General features: G+C 37.1%; 1 protein-coding gene across 1 annotated transcript in view; it reads right to left on the bottom strand.

The window, feature by feature from the left end:
* The window catches only part of OTOGL (otogelin like), a 91,800-nt gene that overhangs the window by 26,732 nt on the left and 42,843 nt on the right, over positions 1-22,225 (bottom strand). The window contains 10 exon segments of the mRNA XM_069857968.1: positions 164-243; positions 1,377-1,494; positions 2,102-2,380; positions 3,595-3,762; positions 7,200-7,226; positions 7,447-7,603; positions 10,327-10,443; positions 11,970-12,089; positions 13,559-13,705; positions 14,758-14,892. Of these exon segments, the coding sequence (XP_069714069.1) occupies positions 164-243; positions 1,377-1,494; positions 2,102-2,380; positions 3,595-3,762; positions 7,200-7,226; positions 7,447-7,603; positions 10,327-10,443; positions 11,970-12,089; positions 13,559-13,705; positions 14,758-14,892 (1,348 nt within the window).

The raw sequence follows: 22,225 nt of genomic DNA, 5'->3' as shown, positions 1-22,225 counted from the left end.
TTTTCTGAATGAGGGCTATGTCCCAGAGACATTGTTCAACAGAAAGAAGTTCTGGTAAAACCTTTAATTAAAAAAAACCCAGCAACAGACACTTGATTAAAACCTTTCCTAGGATCTCTGGAGTGATTTGTAAGATTAGACCAATATAATAAAATATACTTACAGTCTTCCGGATAAACACATTTAAGTGTGATCTCATCAAGAATCATGTTTTTAGGACAGTCTGCCAAGCATCCTTCAACCCTTTAAAATATTGTATAGTTAATTCTAAAGCCATAGTAGAAATATGAACTACTTTTATATTACTTCACATTGGCAAAATGAAACATTTTAATGTCTTCCCCATCAGAGTTCTGAGAACTTTCCAGGGTAATGGTGAACACAGCACTTAGAGACATTTTAAGGTCAATAAGACATTGAACTGCACAATTTTGTTTCTGAATTTTTAATAATGAATTCTTTGCATAGTCTGAGGTAGGTGATAGCTTTGGTCCATTCTGCTTCCACAGTAAGGTGGAAGTTCAGATCCCTAAGCAGAAAGGTTTCCCACAAAGCAAAGACCTTCAATAGAAGGCTGCTGTTTTAACCAGATGTGTTCATTTTAGATATTCAAATATTTAGACTGACTCCATAGAAAGTCACATTCTCGTTCTTGTGCACTTTCAGCAGAGGAGAGTGCAGACAAGTCCATATATTCTCTTGCTTTTTCATTTTGGGAGGATCTTTAATAAGAAAACCACGATGTTAACCACCAGTGTGTCCATACATAAAAAGCTTGAGTTTTTAGGCATTTTTCCTTTTAGTATTTTGTGGCTCCATAGAAGCTATGGGAGATCCGTGGAGACAGGAAATCTTGTTACTAAGTAACACGATAACATCAGCAGTGCAAAATCTATCAAATCACGCTAATGGGAATCTCTTCGTATAAAGTTCTCTCCTCTTACAGGAGAGGGCGTAGTCCACCCTTACTATTTCTATAGTTTTTGATCTCTGTCACATAAACACCAGAAAGCTGTAGTCATTTACAGCATCATGGGATGCTAGTTTAAGATGTGAATATAAATTCGTAAAAGGGAATAGCCTTCATTTCATTTAAAAGATTTCTACTTAACCACTACCAGGAGCTAATTCCCTGGGCTAGATACATTATTCTTGTGTTGAAAGATCGCATGTAAACAGGAATTTATACTGTGGGAAATGAGGGCCTTGTTACAAACGTATGCACATGACTTGAGAGAGTTGCTAACAAGAGTGATACTGAAACCTGTATGAGTAAAATTTAACACGTATTGCAGCTGCAGTAATTTTCAGAAAACATATGGTAAACATATTAGAAAATACAGTACAGTAGCAATACTGAACTTAAGTTGACTTACAGAGGAAGGAATTTACATGCTATTCCTTCAGGGTCACTACATGTTTTAACACAAGGATTAGCACAAGATTCATATCGCCATTCACACATCCTTCTATATGGCACAGATGCACTGAGTTCTGAGAAAGAAGAAAAAGATATTATTTGTTGATTACATAGTCAAGAAAAAGTAAATTCATAGTCTTTTCTCTAATGTACATTGGAATTGTCAGGGAAAAAAAAAGAAAAATTGAAAGCCAATTCTTGAGAACGCTCAAACAGGTGAGATTTTGTTCATTTTCAGTTTCAAGTATTTTACATTCAGTCAAGCTGAAACACACTGAAGCTTCAAAGGTACAAATAGCTACTTGCTTTTACAATATATTCTGTGTAAAAAAATTAAAAATCAATTAAACAATAGTGAAAGTTCTGTTGGTTGCAGAAGCAATACAGTTACCCCATTTGTTTAAAAGAGCTGATCTTCATAGCTCACTAACAAGACATTAACATGCACCCTTTTTGTGACATCACATATTCATTTTGAGAGAGTAAAATAATGAAATGTAGTTCAAAGATACAGTGATCATCACACCTGCAAAATTCAGAAAATAATAACATTTGGAGGTGGAATGGAAAACAAAGACAGAGTAGTAATTAAAAATAGGATACTATTGCTGATGAAAGGCAAGTGCTCTGAAGGCAAGCAGAAAAAAAAATACTTATCCCTGGCGATTATGCAAAATTTACCTTCAATATTAAAGCTACTTAAATGTTTAAATTCTTCTGAGCCATCGTACTTTGCCACTTTAACAGCAGACGAGGTGAGAATGATGAAAAAGCCTTTTTTACTGTACAGTTCGAAGGCACTAAGCCCTGGACTCCAGAGATCCTGGTGGTGGAAGAAGGTGGCTCTTCTTCGAAAGGAGGCTCTTGCCTGCCACTGTTTCAACCCAACGGTTTCATTCTCATGTACATACAGAAAGTAGTTTGGTCTTTCAGCAGATTCAAGTGAAACAAGAGAGAGGGCTTCCACAGAAGAAAAAAAAAAAAAAACACAAGTAAGATTTTCACAGAAAACTACTTAAAAGTGAGATTAAAACCTATATCTTTAGCCTCTTTTAAACAACAGCTTTTCACCAAAAAATCAATTTTATGTAACACACACAAAAAAAGTTACAAAGGCAGAGTCTAAAGAAGGCTTCAAATTATCACATAATATAGAGCTACCAGAGAAGTAATAAGTTAGATAAAAACTACATTCAGCCTAATGCTACCACCTTTGCAATTACTCATAGGGAGTCTCAAATTAGATAGGGCTTGCTCACACTGGGAGGTTTTTTCTCAGATTTGGACAACTGCCTGACAGTTCAGCTGTACCAAAATTTCATCAGCAAATAACATCACACAAATAATGTAAGAATATACCTGACTTCACCTTGATGTCAGGGTTTGGTTTTGTTATTTTTTTTTACACACTGTCATATCCAGCAATAAAGTAAGAAACTTGTGGCCAGATATAAGACTCAACCCTCTATTTGCTTAACCCATACCAAAAATAAAAAGTGAAGAAAATTCTCTGAAAATCCTCTGAAAATAAATTCTGTGAGCAATGGAAAAATCTTTAGTGACTTATTTAGCACAAACCTAATACATGTGAAGAAAAGAAAATGTATGCATGAGGAAAAATATTTAAACATATTAATTTTTTTAATATAGCTTGGATCAGTCTCTACTAAGTGAAAAACAAAGCTTAGGTGAGGAATAGCTGTTCACCTAAGAAACTTCACTCAGCATTGTATGGAGTGGCTTCTCACTAACAATGCAGGAGAATGATGGTTCTAAATTGCACAGATTATGGTCCACTGAAAGTCACAAGGAAAAAGAAAAAAGAAAAGATGCAGTAGAAGTCATTGACTGAAGACAAAAACATCCTGCATTCATTTTCAGTGTTGATCCTTGCTAGATACATGTGCAATTTCCAGTTATACAAACTAGTTAACTTTTTTCACAAAATAATTCACTTGTAGTTTGCAATCAAAAATTCTAAATCCATCTTTGAAAAGTCAGGTTTAAAGCTGGCAGCAAAGTTTTCGGTTTTTTTTTAAATTGAAAAATCAGTATTGCTCCTCAGTATTGAAAATATCTAGACTATTTTAGGTTATTTAAAAGATGGAGCAAAAATCATTCATATAGTTTGAAAAATAGGAATTGTCATCAGTAAAATTGTTAAGAACACTTACATAAATCTTTATCTTTGAAAAGACCTGGAGTTATCATGAAACTGAAAAATGTATTTCCATACACTCCAGTTCTAGGCAGGGGAAATATCTGTCTACTGGATACGTTGGCTCCTATAATTGTGTCATTCTCTCTGTAATTTGCCAAAATATAGGGTCCTTCACCGAGACCTAAGGGAAGAAAAATCAAATGTAAAAAAAATTTTAAAAAAATCTTCCTTGTATAACATACAAAACTTAAGTCTTAGTTGACATAACATATTGCCTTAAATATTTTGCTATAGCTGGAATCAAATAAATTTGGAACTAAAGCTCAATGCTTCAAGGTGTTATGCAGGAGTAGGTCTGTATCTCTCTGTTCAATGTACTCCCTTACTCTTTGTGTGGTGCACAGAACACAGCAGATACGGAGAGCAAAGAAGTGTGGGTAGCTCTCCTCACAAAATGACTTATACAAGAAAGTAATCTGAGCAGCTTTTTTATGGTATTTAGTCTTTTGCATGTCCTTATTTCTATACTCTGAAAGTTGTCTAGTTCATTCTCTCCCACAAACGGCTTGCTTCTCCCTCTCACTGCCAGAGTTATTATGCCATCCTAAGTGCCTCAGCAGAGAAGTGGTCCAGCTGAAGAATAACCAGCTAGTTTTTTTCCAGTCTGGTTCAGCATATCATCATTCAAAAGCTCAAGCCAATATAACAACGACAACAGCTTCAGCTGGTACCACCGTGAAAACAGTGCTGGACTAACCACGCCCCACAGCAAACCTCTGGAGCTATTTCTGCTGGCTTGGAAAGGCTTATAGTGGTAAATCCAGATAGTACAGAATCTGTCTTTGTCACTTTATCCCACTGAAAGAACAGTGAGCAGCATACATTGGAAACCTCACCTAGTGCGTAATAAACAAAATGTACAAATCACGTGAAAGCTTTTCATCCTTACAGTGAAAAGACTGAACACCTTCCCTACCCAAGACAGCTCCTTTTAGATATGGCTCATCCAAGAGGAAAGGAATTCTCGTAATAATGAGATTTGACTCAGCTAGAAATTAAACACCAATTTCTGAAGAAAACTTCATTAAAATAATGGCTGCTTTTGTATGGAAACTATGTTGGAGGTCATATGCGCATAAAGCCCACAAACTTGCCACAAAACAACCATTTTTATAGAAGTGGTGAGATAATTTATCTTAAAAGGACTCTTTTTTCTAAGTCATTGAATGTTTACCCCTACATATACACGATGTTTTACCTATGATTTGAGTAAAAGCAGGAGTAAATTGTAGTTGATAAAGTTTCTATAAACATTCAACAGTTTGACATCGTGCAGAACAAAAAAAAAGAAACAAAGGAGGAGACGTCCTAGTTTTACTGGCACTTGGTGGTGGAAACTTGTATAGCACCATCCTTGACTTCAACCCTGGTAGGCAGCTAAGCAGCACACAGCCTCTCACCCCAAGAGAACCTGAAAGGAAGAACTAGAAAACTTCATGGGCTGAGATAAAGACAGTTTAATAAGTAAAAAGTAAAAATAAATAAAAATAAACAAAAGAAAAAACCCAAGAAAAGTGATGCCAAAAATAAACAGTTGCTCACCACCAGCTGACTGATGCCCACCTGAACCCTAGACAACACGAGCCCCAGAGACTTCCCACCTGTTTTTTTATTGCTGAGCACAACATCATGTATCCCTTGACATCTGCAATATCCCTTGGGTCAATTTGGGTGAGCTGTCCCAAATGCTACCAACATTTTTTTTAAACACAAATCAAAAATGTATCACCATATGAACTATATGAAGAAAATTAACTCTATCCAAGCCAAGACCAGTACACTTTGGTATTTTCAAAATAATATAACATTCCCTATTGCAAAGAGATTATAGAAAGCCAGCCATATCTAGCAAGATGTCCATGCTGTTATGGTACTGGGCCACACTTCTTGGAGGGGAAAAAAAATCCTCTACTTTATGGTACTTGTCATAGGATGCAAGTCACTAAAAAAGGTGTATCAGAAGTCTCATTCATATAGTTGCATTTAGTCATTTCCCTTCCTTTTCAATACCTTGCTCCTCACAAAGCACATGCATGGTATCTAAATGTAAGTGGAGATGCCACAGAATTTAAGTCTGTTAAATGAATATCACTCTCATTAAAAGCAATTATTATTTACAGAACAATACTTGTGAAACTTGTTCATAAAATCCTGTAACTTATCATTCTGAAAATATAATAAGCCCCAGTTCTGGAATTTCATTACAAGCGCAAGTTAACATCCTTCTAGAGCTTCTCCCTGACTGCCAAGATATGCTGCATGGTGCACTAATCCACCCCCACATTGACTATGATGAGGTTATTAATTGAGAAATTAGGGATTACTAAAATCATTCAACACAGCTGGTCCATTGACCCTCACCCATTCGAAACAGAAGTAACATTAAAACTACACACACCAAGTCAAAGAAAAAGCACATCCTTTAATTTAATTGAGTTTTTAATTGACTCAGAGCAATTTCTTTTATATGTTGGTGAAAAAAAGGAAAAATAAAACAAAGCAAGCCACTTCAGAATGAAAACCTAGAAAACAATCGCACACTGTAGCAAATGTTTGTAACATTTATGAGTTGTGCTTTTTTTCCAAAAATAATACCAAATTAAATATTATTGTGATTAATCCTAACCCAATATCATCAGAGAAGCATTAAATCCACACCACTCATTTTTGGAGAAAAGGACTTGAATGACTTGAATTTTCCTGCGCCAAAGGTGAGGTGAAAATTCAAATAATAATAACTATGGATAACCTTCTATGATGCACATTGACGTGTCAGTATTTGAATACATTACTAATGTAAGACTGTCTGTGTTTATCTTAGAACAAATCTCAAGTAATACATGAGATATTCCACAAAAATACAATATTATAGATATCCATAGCAGAACAGGGGGAAAGAAAAAGACAGTGTAATGACATAATAATATTAAATAGATCAGGAACATATTGCAAAACGACGTACAATACTCCAGGCTGCTCATACAATTCACCTCTCCCTTTTAATGGATCTGAAGGTCCAATGAGCTCTAGAGATTGGGACTATGCAATCCTACCCTAGGGAATGGGGATAACAGAAAAGAGACGAACTCCTACGCTTCTGCAGCTGACACATTCTTCTCAGCAGAAGGTACGAAGGGTTTAATCTGCAGTGTGCATTGTATCATGTTTCATCTGATACGTAGATGTGTTGCTTTGCTTACAGCTACAATATTTGTTTCCATGCCACCAATGAATCTGGACACAGAGCATAAAGGCCTGTGGAGACATTCTTTGCTAACTTGCTATGCTCAAACTCACAGACGCAAATCAGGAGGGAAAAAAAAAACCAAACCCAAACATTCTAACCTGTGAAAGACAGAAATCCACAAAGAGTGGTAAATGTGGGGAATTATCTACAACTAAATGCTTTATAAAAATTAATTCCATTTTGGAACCAGGGAGAACAGATTTGTTTCTAGCACATAGCTAGCTGGTATGCTAGAAAACATGAAAAGCATATTCAGCAAAGTATATAAATATGAGCATGAATCAAAGACAGTAATACCAAATACTACGTACCTTGATTGTAATATTCACAGTCATAAGCTAAAAGAAAAAGAAAACAAGCACATTATTACTACAAGGTTGCAACAGAATCTATGCATATCTGCATCCTAAAAGTGTAAAAATTCACTTTCGTCAAAGGAAGTTTCATTTCCCATAACGTATCTCAATTGGTAAGTTTATTTCTTTAGGCTTTGATTCAATAAAAGGCCAGAAATGCCTCAAATATGAGCTGCAGTGCAAGGTCAGCCCAGGTACATACCACAGAGGGAAGGAGATCTCCAGTGAATCACTACTCCTTGCTGGCAGCACTTATGGGCATAAGCTGCAATACTGGTACATAAGCACTCACAGTCCCCACCCAGATTGCAGTTGCACGTGTCTGTGTGACAGTTTTTGACAAAAGAAGTCACATCAATCTGGGGGGAAAAAAAACCAAAACACATAAATAATGTATTTTCTAAAGTTTGGGTATATTTCTATATAAAAAGTATGCATTGAATGCTTTGTATCTACATTACAAGTCAAGACAAAATATTAGTCAGTGACTATTAACAAGTACATCTGTCCACACACTTGCTGTTCATTGATTTTGGAGTGTGTTGAAGCTGGCAGTTCTGTTTTTATAAGGTAAATGCTGCCATCTATAGTCATCCTGTCAGTTTTGCATAAATAACAATAAAGTCAGAGCTGCAGATCTGATTATCAAGTAACTAAAGTAATAAGGGGTGGAGCGGGCTGGTCAGGGAAAGAAAGCTTGAGCACACCCTTGACATTTTGCAGAAAAATATTTCCACACTTATCAAGTTTTGAAAATACTTTACCCACAAATCTTCATTAGATCAGAAACTCAAGTCCTCAAAACTCTATCACATTATTAGGTAAATGATTATGTAAAATGTAAATGATACACTATTTCTTGGGGTTTAATCTTCTTTTTTTGTAATGTTGAGCAAAATTTCCAAAACAATGTTCTTACTCAACACATGGAATGTTTAAAGCAATGTTTTTCTTCTGTTTAGACTCTGCTCTAGCTCGGTTGCAGAGCACTCAGATGGCACACGTCAGATTACAGAAATACCATCACATAACAAAGCAGCACTTATCAAACATGGAGACAGATTCTGAGCTGGCAATTGCTAGAAGCTGGCAGGGGTATGAAGACTGGTTTTCTGAATTTGGTGGAGAGAGATGCCATTTTACTTCCGTTCTTTTTCTTATTTTGAAAACAAGGATTCCACTCTGGTGGAGGCACAAGCCTTAGCTCCATTGGAAATTATTACAACAGCTTTGCAAGAATCACCAAACAGCAGATGGGCTCCAAAGAAAAAAACCTGTCTCCCGTGTCTGCAAGACAGCATCTCTCCATGGGTCAGCAGCATCCTGCTGTTGTGACAGACTGGGAACCTCAAGTCAAAGCTCCTTCTGAGTTCGGGAGTTATGAGGAAAACCTTTTTTTTCTGTGAGTGTTGAGTATCCTCATCCCCTGCTGAGCTCAGTGCTTAGCTGGAAAACTGCAATCCATGAGTCAGTGCCAGCCAGAAATGTGTGATTTTGTCTCCCTAAAAATGGGGCTTTCCAGCCTCAGCTGAACTCTGAGGCTGTCTGCCCCATGGGCAGGATCTTGCCTCCATGCACACAGCAGATTGCTCTACTACTCACACAGCAGGAGCAACTGGAAGAGCACTGCTCCAAGCATGTCCTGAAACCCACATCTACACTTTCTGTTCCTTCTGTGCCCCCACTGTCAGTTTGTGCTTGGTATTACTTCTTTGGCACCCAGTTCCTCACCCATGCAGCCAGCAGTCAGCTGCAGATATGCTTTATAGGAGGTTACTTTACATTACATTTCCAAGACCTGTATTTTCCCACCTTGATGAACAGGTTGTAGAAGCACCTGATCGATATCTGCTTTACAGGGTGTCTCATACAAGAGGTTATGTGCATGCGAAAATACTTGACTGCTAATTAAATGAGTGGTTTGTACCTGACATGAATTTGTTAATATAATTACGCTAAATTTTTGGCATAATGTTTGCAAATTTTAATCACAACATGGATAAGATTTAGAAAATGAATGTTCAAGACAAAACATCTTTCTTTATGAGTTATAATAATACAGCTCCATAAAAACTCTCAAAATTTCCATTTTTATTTATTACTTTCCACTTTGAAAATACACTCATCACCATGTTCTCAGGCACATGCTCAAACAATTCTTTACATAGTAACTAAAGTCAACATTAATAAATCTCTTGACTTAAGCTACTGCAGCCTCCTCCTTAGGCAAATTCCTAACCATGCAGATATCAAACTTCAATCCTGAAAGTCAGGAGGTTCAGCTGGGACATCTAATGATCTCATTTAGTATTAATAGTCATAAAGAAAATGAGAGACTGAGATGAAATGGCATAGTTAGTCTTACTTGCACAGATGTAAAGAAGCACATTCATTAATTAAATACCTTTAGAAGGCTAAACACAGAAAAATATATAGGGCATGTCTTTTGTTAATAAACAGTGAACTAAAATGGAAGAAAATCTCCCCACACAAGCTATTGTTTTCACCCTCTTGTCTAGACTGAACTTAAGGACATCCTTGTAACTGAAGTCTCAGTCTCAGTCAGGTATTGGGAAAACGAGGACACCAAACCTCAGAGCTTTGATAAAAAGCAGATGATAATCTTTTCACCAACTAAAAATACCAATAGCTTTGAAGCTGAAATCTTGCTCTCTCATATTTCTTTTTAAATTGAGAAGAACATTTAACAAAAAAAAAAAAATTGAGATAAGCTGTAGGCACATTAAACTAAAAGTTACTTTTGAATCCTGCAATATATACAAAAGCCTTAAAAATTTAGTTACCTGTATAAATAAAAGATAGAAATAAAAGCTAAAGAGAACAGAACCTTGATTATCCAGTCTACTAACTCATGGCTCCCAGTTACTGCTATTATGTTTAGGCTCCAGTCTTGAAAGGAAGAAGCAGCTCTGCACAAACATAGCCCACACACACACAGATACTTGTAGAGCTCTACTCTGTACCCTCCACAGCATTAAGACTCAGGGGAAGAAGAAATTAATCACTGGAATGTTAGTATTTTCCTACATGAGAGCACATCTTGGCTATTTAATAAACTTACCACATTGCGACAAGGTGCAAAAATGTCACTATATAAAATGGAGCATTCCTTTTTGGCATAAGGGAACGTTTTCTGATGTACCTCGCATGGTCGTAGTGTTTCATTTGGGCTCTTGCACTTAAAAACAAGCAAAAACACCACAAAAGTTTTATACAAAGGTGTGTTTACCATGGATTCAGGTACACCTATACTATTCAATACCTGAATACTCAGAAAAAAAAGTAAAGTTTAAATACCATCTTCTGCATCTTCACCTTTCTCTGATTTGTTGTTGTAATTGAAAACATTTCCACAAAAAGTGAATCTTTGTGTTTTGTTCTGAAGTATAAAATGTTCCTGCTGTCTGGTAAATGCATAAAGACAAAATGTTTTCTTTGTGACACATTATAATCATTACCAGAGCAACCAACAGTAACATCACAAACAAACACATGATCCAAATCTTCTCTGGTGGTTTTGTATTGACTTTAAATAGAGTCACACTACAGATGGCTGTTGCACTGCAAGTTCAAAGAAGCAGCAGTAGGAAGAGAGCAACCCATAAAAAAGAAAAATAGAGTCAAAGATCATCGTGATAACTCAAAAATGGCTGGGATACAACTCCCTCTCTTAAAATCTCCTTTCAAGAAGAAAAACAAACGAGCAGAAACAAAATGACACTCAGCTCAGTTCTCCAAAACCATACCCTCCTGGAGCAACAGGGAAGCCCAGGAGAGGGTGATGATGGATCCGTAGGCAGCATTGGGGTGTACTGATGCAGCCTCAGCTTCGGATGCTCAGACAGTGCTGGGGGGGCATGTGCTGCTGCTCCTGGGAGGGGAAAACCCTGGAAGCATCCCACACTTCACAGTGCCAATGCAAGCACATTTCCCAGTAGCACAGTTGGGTTCTAAGCTTCCAGCTATCAAATATTCTTTACGGGGTTTAGATTTCGCAGAAAAGATGACAAGGATACATGTATTCAAAGGCCAGAGGTCCTTTCTGAAAACCTCCCTAGTGCCTACTGCAGAGGCAGATGGAGAGTCAAATCTGATTAAGCACAGGCTGCTTGTGAGGCCAAGACTAAACTCAGATCTTGAGTGCTCTGGCAGCCACAGAGATTGGAAAATTATATGAGAATTTGCAAATACATATGTATATGGCCACAAATAGGCTAGGGTAAGTTGGGCTGCATAAGCAAAGGACATATCACCCTCATTAATATGCTATGCATTGCGACTTTAATATATAACCATTTTTTTGCAGTGTTCAGAAAGAAGATTTTTCCAGCATTCAGATTCCATTTACTTTCAGTATTCTGATGCCTCCACGACCAGAGAAATCACAATTGTTTATTAAATTGGGCTGAATCAAAAATATCAGAAGCAATGTATCTAAATCTGTAGAAAACTTAAGTCCAAACAGCTAAGATAATTATCTTACATAGGGAAAAATGTACTCTTAAATAAAGAGATTGTTTGGTGTTTGCTATGACATAAGATATTGTTAACACCTTTCACATCTACAGACATAAAAATTAGAGTGTACTCTCATACACTGACCATAAGTTTAGATAAGACCTGTACATCATGTGCTTATAATGTGTTAAATTTAAATTAAAATTACGATCCTTTCTCTACCTTTTCACTGGACATGGGACTTACCTGTCCTAATACCCAGCTGTCTCCAAACACCTGCGCATTTCTCACCTCCATGTTGTTTGATGTAGTCAGATCATTTGAAGTATATTTGTCAAAATTTCCACACAAACCTGCCAGTTTACCCTAAAAGAGAAGCATGAATTTTTTTACGTATACTGACCGTCAGTAATCAGTACAAACGACATAAGTGAAATCAAACATTCTTAAAAGGCAAACACAGACCTGACATACTTTGAAACTATCTGACACTCTGCTATGTTTACAGTTCCATATTGCAAATAACTTCTAATAGAAATTTATATTTTCCGGTTTTTTTCTTCCTGTTTTCCAGAACCTGTTCGTAATGTCTGCCTGTGAAAAGGGACTGGAATCCAGTCTTTTTTTTTTAATCCTGAAAGCTTGGTAGTGCACAAACTCCAAAAGTCAAAAGGTCAGGTGAATTATTTCATGATTGTGAAGCCTGACTAGTTGTTGTCATCATTAAAACCTGCTGCCTCTAATTTTAGCTCACAATAGGAGGAACATCTGTAAAAGCAATTACGAAAGAGATGGCTGCAACTTTCTTGTGTTGAGGCATGTGCTGCTGTTGGAAAAAAGTATATATACATACCTACACAAGTACATGTATAGAGAAAAAGACATTTCTGCTCAACAGTAAAATGTTGCTACCTTACTCAAAAACAGAAAAATTATTTTTTTCACTATGTGTATTGGTGGCTAATAAATCAGCTTGTATGTGAAGTAAGCATTTAATGGCTATTGGGACAAAAGCCAATAATAATTTTTCTTTAAAACAAGATTAGATGCTCATTGTAACTTTGACTTACACTTAAAACAAAAAATTATATTGTACTCTGACATAGAGTGCTTTCTTTTACTGTGAAGAATGCCCTCTCAACATATACATTCACAACTGATATGAAGTAGGAATGTAATTACTGAATGTGCAGATAAGGTTATGCTGCCAGAATCCAAATATTGAGTTGCAGAGTCATCAAGGCCAATGATAATGTAGGAACGGAACAGAGAGGACCAACTGGCAAGAGGAGGAGCCTCATATTGTTCCCTGCATCGTAGTTGAATCCTGTCAGTTTTTGTCTAGATCTTTTCCTGTATCTTCTCTTCTTAATTTAAATGTGACTCCATCTGTTCATCTTGGCAGCCTGTACTACATCCCAAGGTTCAGTTCTGTTATCAGCCCAACCCAATCTGTGCTACAAACATGCCATCTTCCACATCACTAGGTATGGAAGCTTCTCTTGCATTGGTTTTAGCAATTATATAAACATACAGGAAACTGGGTAACTCAAAACTAACCATCTCTTCCCACCCCCAAAGTAGCTTTGACTCAAAGCTGAATCACTGCATATCTGCAAGGCTACAATCTTTGCAGCAACAGAGTAAATATGCATGTAGGAATCACCCCATTAAATCACATTTTCTGTCTCTTCTTGTGTGGCAAATGTACACCATGATAAACAGCTATATCACTGGGAACGTTAGTAATAAATAAAAGATAATCAGTTATTCAGCAAGAGATCACATCAGCAACACATAGCTACACATAATCTCAGGTTTTTATTGTGGCTCACCTTCCATCGAGGTCCAACTTCAATATGCATCATTGTCTTCTTATCCCACAGAATTGTAATGTCCTGTTCTGGAAAGTGTATCACAGTATAATATCCAGCTTTCCAAAGCTGGTAGTTAGATTTGTTTTCCTCTCCACTTAAGGTCTTCTGAAAGACATGAGTATTTATTAAGTTCTAATGATGTCATTCATTCAAGTCACACATTCAATTAAGTCACACATTCAAGTGTGGTCAGCAGGACCAGGGAAGTGAGTTTCGCCCTGTACTCTGCACTGGTGAGGCCGCACCTCAAATACTGTGTTCAGTTTGGGGTCCCTCACAATAAGAAACCAAATGAGGTCCTGGAGCAAGTACAGAGAAGAGGAACAAAACTGGTGAAGGGGCTGGAGAACAAGTCTTATGAGGAGCGGCTGATGGAGCTGGGGTTGTTTAGCCTTGAGAAGAGAAAGCTGAGAGGAGACGTTATTATATAACCTGAAAGGAGGTTGCAGAGAAGTGGGTGTTGGTCTCTTTTCCCCCAGGTTATAGGTGACAGAACAAGAGGAAATGGCCTCAAGCTGCCTCAGGGGACATTTAAATTGGCCGTTTTAGGAAAAAATCTTCACAGAAAGGGTTAGCAGGTAATGGCACAGGCTGCCCAGGGAGGTGAGTCACCATCCCTGGAGATGTTTAAAAGCTGGGTAGAGGAGGTGCTTGGGGACATGATTTAGTAGTAGACAGGTACGGTTGGAGCTGATGATCTCTAAGGTCTTTTCCAACCTAATGATTCCATGATTCTAACAAGGTATGCAGCCAATTAATAAAAAGTGTATTCTGAAGAATACTTTATCTTTAGCATAAAGCTAGATCAATAATATTACTACAAATGTTGTTTAATACTTTGATATTTTGTCTTTTTAATCCTTCAAATTTGCTTTCAGTTTGTACTTAGATTTTCTTTCCAAGTAGAAAGAAACAAATAAATGCCAATATTCTTTGACTACTTGAAACTTTTAAGCAGTCTTATTTGTAGGATAATCAGAACTTGAAATAAAAAACAACAAAACCAGAAGATTTCTCCTTGGACCTGCTGCTTTATGCAGGCCATTTGTACTATGTGAACTCTCAGATATGTTTTCCAAAAACATGCTCCTTCAGATTTTGCAACTTTACAATGCTTACCTTAAATGGAAACCCAAAAAGGAAAGAAAATAACGAACCTGCTTCTCAGAAGGTTCACTAAAATAAATCTCAGTGTCTCCAACAGTGATGAGAACATTCTTCGAGCAAACAATATCATTGTCAAAGCACTTTTTGTTCTGAGCAATTATAGACATACTTGAATTATCTGTGCTCTGCAATATGAAGAAGAAATCATTTTACTTATAGATTCAATTGCATTTCTCTCCTGCAGATTTATTCCAGGCTTACTATCACAAAAAGATGGATACCTTTGTATTTACACATCTTTGAAATTAAATTTAAGAAAGCTACCAAACAAGGAAATGCATTTTTAAATTCAAAGCTGAACCTACAACCTACTCAAACTTTGGAGTTAAACACAAAAAGCCACTACATTCTGCTGTAAGTCCTTTTACTGAGGACTTTACAAACTCATAGGATCGACCTACCCCTAAAATAAGAGACTGGTTTAGGCTTTTAAAATGTACTCATATGTAGAATGCAATATTTACTGCACTGTATGGTTATCACAATCATTACATACTTCTAAAAAAGCTTTATTTTTAAATCAAGGTACAGGAGATCAAGCTGTTTTCATATGTTTAAAACCAAACACTTAGCATTTGTCGGTAGTACAGACAATTTTTGTACTACCACTCATCAAAATGCATAAAACCATGAGTCATATTAAATGCTCTTGGAGAGGGCAAAGGTTTCTGCTGATATTTTCGTTTGCATCTTGTCATCAACATTTAGAAGATTTGTCTACTCTTTTGATTTGCTAGTGGTTCGGTACCTAAAATTCAAATTTGTTGCCTTTCCATTCCCATAACTGTGGCTTTCAAGCCTCTAAATCAGTTCTGCATTCTAGACACATAAAATAACTTTTGCACATTGGCTAAACCTGTCTGTTTATCCTCCTACAGTTTCTGTGGTTGTTCTGTACCCTGAGGTAAACTTAGATGCACCTTGTCATTCACCATGCTAGGGCTGGTACTGGAACAAAGGAGACCAGCTGTATTTTCAGAGTTGACAACACTACCACAAACAAAAATAAAGTTGATTTACTCTTACAATTTTTTATTTTAATTTGCCTTTCAATTCATTTCTATACTAATCCTTGCAAGTCAACAAGATGGCGTAACTGTAGAAAAAAGCTTGAGTTATGTTTATAATATCGATATAAGTAAATAACAGTGCTTCTGAATCCAGTTTATTTTTTTATCAAATCCAGTCCTCTAGTCACTACAAACCTGAGAGGGATGTGAAGCAAAAATCTTGGAGGTGGCAAGCTATATATCTCGCCTGCTGAATCAGCCAGTCTTATATGAGACACCTGGGTAGTGCTGCAGGCAAAAAGACATTTAAATTTCTCTTCTTTCTCCCATCCTCTTTTAAACACTCTCCAAGTCTAGCTGAAACTAATTGCAGATGCTGCTAGGCACAATGGGAATGGTGGCTTTCAGCAGTCACCCAGTGCAGGAGCTCCTCTTGGCTCCCAGAAATGCTCTTGGAGAGCTCCGCTTGGCCCCAATGGAAGGAATTGCTTGCCTTGGTTTGTACCCATAGCATCCCCCTCCAGAGCTTTGCTCCTCCTCTTGGTCAGTGTACCCCTGTAATGTGCTGGGCACATGCTTCTTACTATTCTTTGCATGTCTCACTTTCATACCCTTATATGTTCTGTGGTCATCAGACTTCAAAAAAAAACATATTAGCATTTTTTCCTCACCCGAGAGAAACACTGGATACAGAAAATATGGATGCTACTGGAAGCACTTTTTTTTCCTCCTTCATTTTTAAACGAAACTATTTAAAGAACACTTTCAATCTAAAAATATGAAACCGCCCAACCCTAGATGATAGAAAGTGTAAAGATATTTTTGTTACCATGCAGAGGAGGTGCTGCAGCATTGCTGCCCTTAGTCTAATATGGCCCACAATCCAGAGGATGCTGCTACTGGGCACAGAAAATGCTACAGCATGCATGCACAAATGCAATTACCATATACTATGGGGGTCTGCATGCAAGATTCACGTTACCCTAATGCCAGAACTAAAGATACAGGTGGTATGTGACAGCTGTTAACTTGGAAGACAATGGTTAAGATGGGAAAAGTCAGCCACTAGCTGCTAGTGGTAAAGGGTTGTAGCAGATCAGGTCTTCATGATTTAGCAGGAGAACTCATTTTGAATATACTGAAGGCTCCAGGGTAAAGCAAAGTTCATCTGTTTCATTTTAGTGTAAAGTGGTTTTAAGTTGCACTCAGAATAAAACTGGTCACTACCTTTTTTGGGAAACACACTGTGTTTTAATTAAGCCAGGCTTTCTGCTGGAATCAGTCAAGTAATTATTACCCCCCAGGTCAGATAACAGCCCACAGCATTTTTTTTGATTTATTGGAGGTGATGTGATAGATTGAAAAGGAGACAAACTCATTAGTTTGGTAGATAGGGTGCAAGCTGACACATTCTGTGCTGGCCAAGTGAAAACTGAGTAAGGAAGCTACTTCCCTGCCATGAGACCGTTCAGAAAAGGATTTTGCTTGCAAACTACGGGTCTACTGATGCCTAGGACATTGTGGACAGTTTTCATTGCAGAGTTTAGCCTCAGCAAAAGGGGACATTCTGAGTTAATGGGGAAGTAATGTCTTCACTGTAAGAAAAGAGATGGAAGGCTTTATTTTAAATAAGGATTGTTAATTCAGTCCAATTATGCCACAGTAAAAAATACACCTTTTTTGGCAATGAAGATGAGTTGTTGGAGCAGCAGCGGGTAGCTGTATTAACTATGCTAACTGAAGTTGCTGCCTGTGCTTTCAGACACTCCAGGCCAATCACTTCATCCAAACAGCATCAACATACTCAAGTCAGAAGTTTTTGTGTATGGTTGGGATTTGAGCCAAGGGCAAAAGTTGAGTCATATTTCAAGTTAACTCTGCAGCAGAGAGAGGCCTGGAGACAGGGAATGTTTTGCTGACCAAAGCCAGAACAGGGAGTCCCAAAGACATGAGAAGTACTTCCTTACATGTAGGACTGCATCTTGGTGTTAAATTACTAGAAATTATGCAGGATGGAAATGCAGAGAGTCAGTGATGGTACTGCAGTAGAGCTATGAGTAAACCAGACATTTAAGAAAAGGGCTTTGCATTAAATCCTGAGACTTCTGTGCATTCTATCTTTCTAGTTAAATCTTAGACCTAAACCCAAATTTTGTGTCTCAAAGTTTTCATGATAAGATTCGCTTTACACATATATCCTTGGCATTCTCTCCATACACCTCAATAAAAATTGAGACCTTTCCCAGCTATAGAATACCAGCACAATTCAAAGTTGCATGGCAGTTTCTGTCACAATCTTCAAAATATTCTGTAACTGCTACATACGCAGCTTCTTCTTTCAGCAGGGAACAAATAAAGTGCAATTGAAACTCAGTGTTTAACTATTGCCAACACAAAAGAAAAAACAGGGACCTTTTAGATAAAGTGAGGATCATCTTTTAATGTTTGTATAAGCCAGTGAGGTCTTAGGCAAATCTCGATAGCTCTTAGGGACTATAGTAGTATAAACAATAATGATCGAATTCCATCTCTCTAACCTGCACTGGATACACACAGGTATGAAAACTAGCTTTTGTCATTACCACTGGAAGAAAGGTCTGAGTAGATACTAGAAGCAGGTCTAATGAATAACAGGGTGGGGGTTTTGTTGGTTTTCTTTTTTTTCTGCACAGTCTGTTTCCAAGGCAGAGTCACTCTTTACCTTTTTAGGTAAAATGCACCCAACAGGGGATGTACTACAGTTCATCATGTGAAACCTACTTACACTGACAGAAACTAGAAATAAAATGGTTTTCCCACTGCAAGAGTATCTTCCCACGTAAATTACCATATCCAGCCTGTTCCAACTTAATATCAGTTTCTTTGTGATAACACAGAGTTGCCAAGCAACAGGGAAGACAGAGTCACAGCTCCGGGCAGTCAGTCAAAAGTTCATTGTCAGTCCTACTTCTCAGGACATTCTTTTTCTAGACTTCACTGTGCTTTTTTTTCCATATTTCTTCGTAGCCAAAAATGCAAAGCACTGCTTTCCTTTTTTGTTGTTTGTTTTTTAGTAGTGCTTGGGAATGCTAGGGTTTATTGTTGTTAGAAACTTTCTATTTCAATATCCCATTAGAAAATTTATATCACTATCAACCAATAACAGCAGTGTGCTTACAAAGTCAAAATGCAGCCTAGGAGAAGACAATTTAAAAGTGGCTGTACTTAAGTTCTTTGAAAGTTTCATCAAAATCTCTCCAAATGTTCAGGGTAAAGACTCATTCTTTTCCATTCTTAATACCCTGCTCTCCCCATTTTTTTTTTCATTTGTTCCCTTCAATATGCTAACTTACAGACTAGGGTGGCTGTAAAAGCATCTAGAGATATATTGGGAACTGGATAAAGATAGATTAGTCCTATTTTCCTTTATTTTAGAGGCTGTCATATTTAGCCACTTACAAAACCAAATGCATAAAGCTCTAAAAATACTGAAAAAATATATAGTAGTTTAAAAAGTAGAATTTCTTTCTCCTTCCTATATGTTTTCAGAGAGATAACATTAACTCTGTTCAGACTTAACATTTCAGGAAATTTTATGGAAACTCAGAATTAGATTGGTGTTTGGTTTTTTGGGCTCTGAGTTTCTTCTGAAGTAGCTTAACATTTTAAACTATTACTTTGAGTGACCTTGATCTATGAGTAGTAAAGCATCTTAGCCCAGATCTAGTAAGCACTTAGGCATAAATGTTTAAGTGTTTCTGGGAGCAGACAAATGCCTTGGCACCTGATATTATCTTGCTCTGTTAGGTTCTTGTGCCAATTTACGAGGCATTGATTTCCAGATAATCAGTAAAAACACATTAATTATGCAACACCCATTCACAGTTTACACCAAGAAGCATCTCTTATTGAGTGGCTTCTTTCATTTTGCTGGTATGATTATTTCTTCCGTACCATTTCAAAATTACATATGTACATTTTGTGTAGCTTTATTTAATCTCTGCCCTTGCATTATGTATGGATTTGTATCATCAAATAGCTATTTCCCCATAGCTATTCAAATATTGGAGCAATATTGCTTGGAATCAGCAGATGGCACTGATACACACTGTCTCAGTTTGAGAAGAAATCTACGTGAAAGTTGGCATATAGGAAAGGCAGTAGGTGATCCTCTTACAGAAGAGAGAAAAGGAACAGTAATAGCACTTATTTTTCCACGGATGTTATGTATTTCTATGCAATTTCTGTGTTTTTTTTAAAAAAAAACTCATTTAGTAACTAAGAAGCTAAGAGCTAAATTGCTTATACACACACAGATGTACATAAATTCTCTTTTTCTCAGTATCTTCTACAGAGCTGCAGATTATGTGATTATTTTCACATATGGTGAAGAAACTTTCAATACACCTGTAAGATATGACCCATTTCTAGTATTGTAGCACAGTTGAGTAGAAATGGATGAGAGTAACATCACTGAGAAGATTCACTGATGCAAATTTAAAGGAAGCAAGATTATTCCAGCTACTCACGCACACTCAAACCAACTTCCAGATGTCTGCTAATGCATTCACAGTAACCCTTTCCTATTACATTAAAAGAGACTTTCCAAAAGGATACACCTCAGGCAGAATAAATTCTCAACAGCTCTTGAGAGAGATGCATTAGAAGATCTGTGTGTATGTGTACAAGTGATAGGAAAAAATAAATCACTACCTTTTCTTTACCACACATGGGTTGTTTTGGTAGATTTTATGGCAATATAAAGTTGTTGGGTGTTTTGAAGTTTTGTCAAAAACAGTTTTTAAAATCCAAAATTTTTTTTTAAATCTCCTGCTAATAATGAAAAATACACAAGGAATATTTTACATTTTGCTTCTCAAAACCTTGTTCTAATTCAATGTTTCTTTATTTTGAAAAGTTGATTAATCAAATAGAGATTTTTTTATTATTTTAAGAGAACTATGCTAAAAAGCTTGAGAAAATATCATTTAAAGCAGATTTTCTTTTGTTTCATTTACTTGGCTTTGCCTACTTGGGTATCTGATTTGTATTTTGCACAGATCATATTACTGCAATCCCTTCCTAATTAAAAATGAGATATTCTGAAGATTAAGGATTTGGGAACATTCAAATATTTGTTTCCAAGTGACACATTCTGCAACATGAGCTACTCTGAATCACAAATCAGCAGCAGAGTTCGTGGTATCAGTTTTAAATATCTAAGTACGTATTTATGAGACCTAATAGTATTTTTTTATTAATAAGTGCATGATAAATGTCACTCTGAAGTTTAGTTTCTGTGCATTCAGAAACAAAAATACTCAACATCCTGACCTAAACAAGAGTAAATATAATTCACAGCCCTCACAGATCACTGACAACAGAAGCCACAAACTGCTAAACAGCATCTGTAGGTGTCTAGCCTGGGCATCCTCCCACTTAAAGACAGCAAGAGCCTTTCATTTGACTCCTGCCAACATACCATACAGCTTACTGAAGCAGCAGCATATGATGCTGGGTGTTGCTTACATTTTACTGCTGTAGCTATAGAAGATGGGCATCAGCATTCCACCAAGCTGTACTCACAAGAGGCGACCCAGCCCAGGCAGCCATTCTTTCAGTGAATTGCTTTTTCAGACAGCCATAAGATTATAACATTTAGAGTCAGTAGAGCCAAAGGGCTGTGGAGTGCTCAACATATACACCAAAACCAGAAATTCAAGGTGAAAAGGTCACTTTCTTCAAGTTGTGTGGTCACTAAACGGCAAGGTCCTCAGAAAGAGGATCCAACTTCTGAGTCACACCATGCACACGCCACTTCCAATTTGCAGTTCTCATGGCAAGAAACTTTTTCCTCAAGCCTGTTCTGGAAGCTCTCCATGCTAATCTGTGCAAATTGAAGAAATCTCTCCTTGTTGGAAAATAAAAGTTCATTCACTGCATAATTTAATGGGCTAGAGAATCAGGTGGTGAAGATGGAAAGGCATGTAGCAATAATTGAGTCGGAAATCATTGAACTGGAGAAAATGGAACCAGAGCAGAAATCCATTGCCAACTGTAATAAAATCTTTTGCTCACAGAAATGGTAGGAGAGATAGAAAAAAAACAGGTACAAGCCAATGTTATACTTCCTAGCTGAAGACAAGGATGGAGAGGGATGTCTCCCACAGGGAGCTCGCTACTGACCCTTGAAGGACTTCAAGAGACCCAGGAAAAGGAGAGAATCCAGAAAGGTTTCCTCTGAAATCACAGGACAGATAAAACGCGAACTGTTAGTATTCTTTGCAACCAAAGCAGGGCAAATTATTCACATTAAATAATATTTCACTGAAATATGGGGGGGGGAGGGTGAGACAAAATTGCTTTCAAATTGTCAAGAAACATCATTTCTACACAGTTACTGTTGCTATAAATCATGTTTTAGGACAAGTGTTTTAGGTGGCATATTTTGGCACATCACTTACTCATG

This window comes from Phaenicophaeus curvirostris, chromosome 1 (genome assembly GCF_032191515.1).
Source record: "Phaenicophaeus curvirostris isolate KB17595 chromosome 1, BPBGC_Pcur_1.0, whole genome shotgun sequence".
Classification (NCBI taxonomy): Eukaryota; Metazoa; Chordata; class Aves; order Cuculiformes; family Cuculidae; genus Phaenicophaeus; species Phaenicophaeus curvirostris.
The sequence above is the reverse complement of the archived record's forward strand: the minus strand, read 5'-3'. Positions and strand labels throughout refer to the sequence as shown.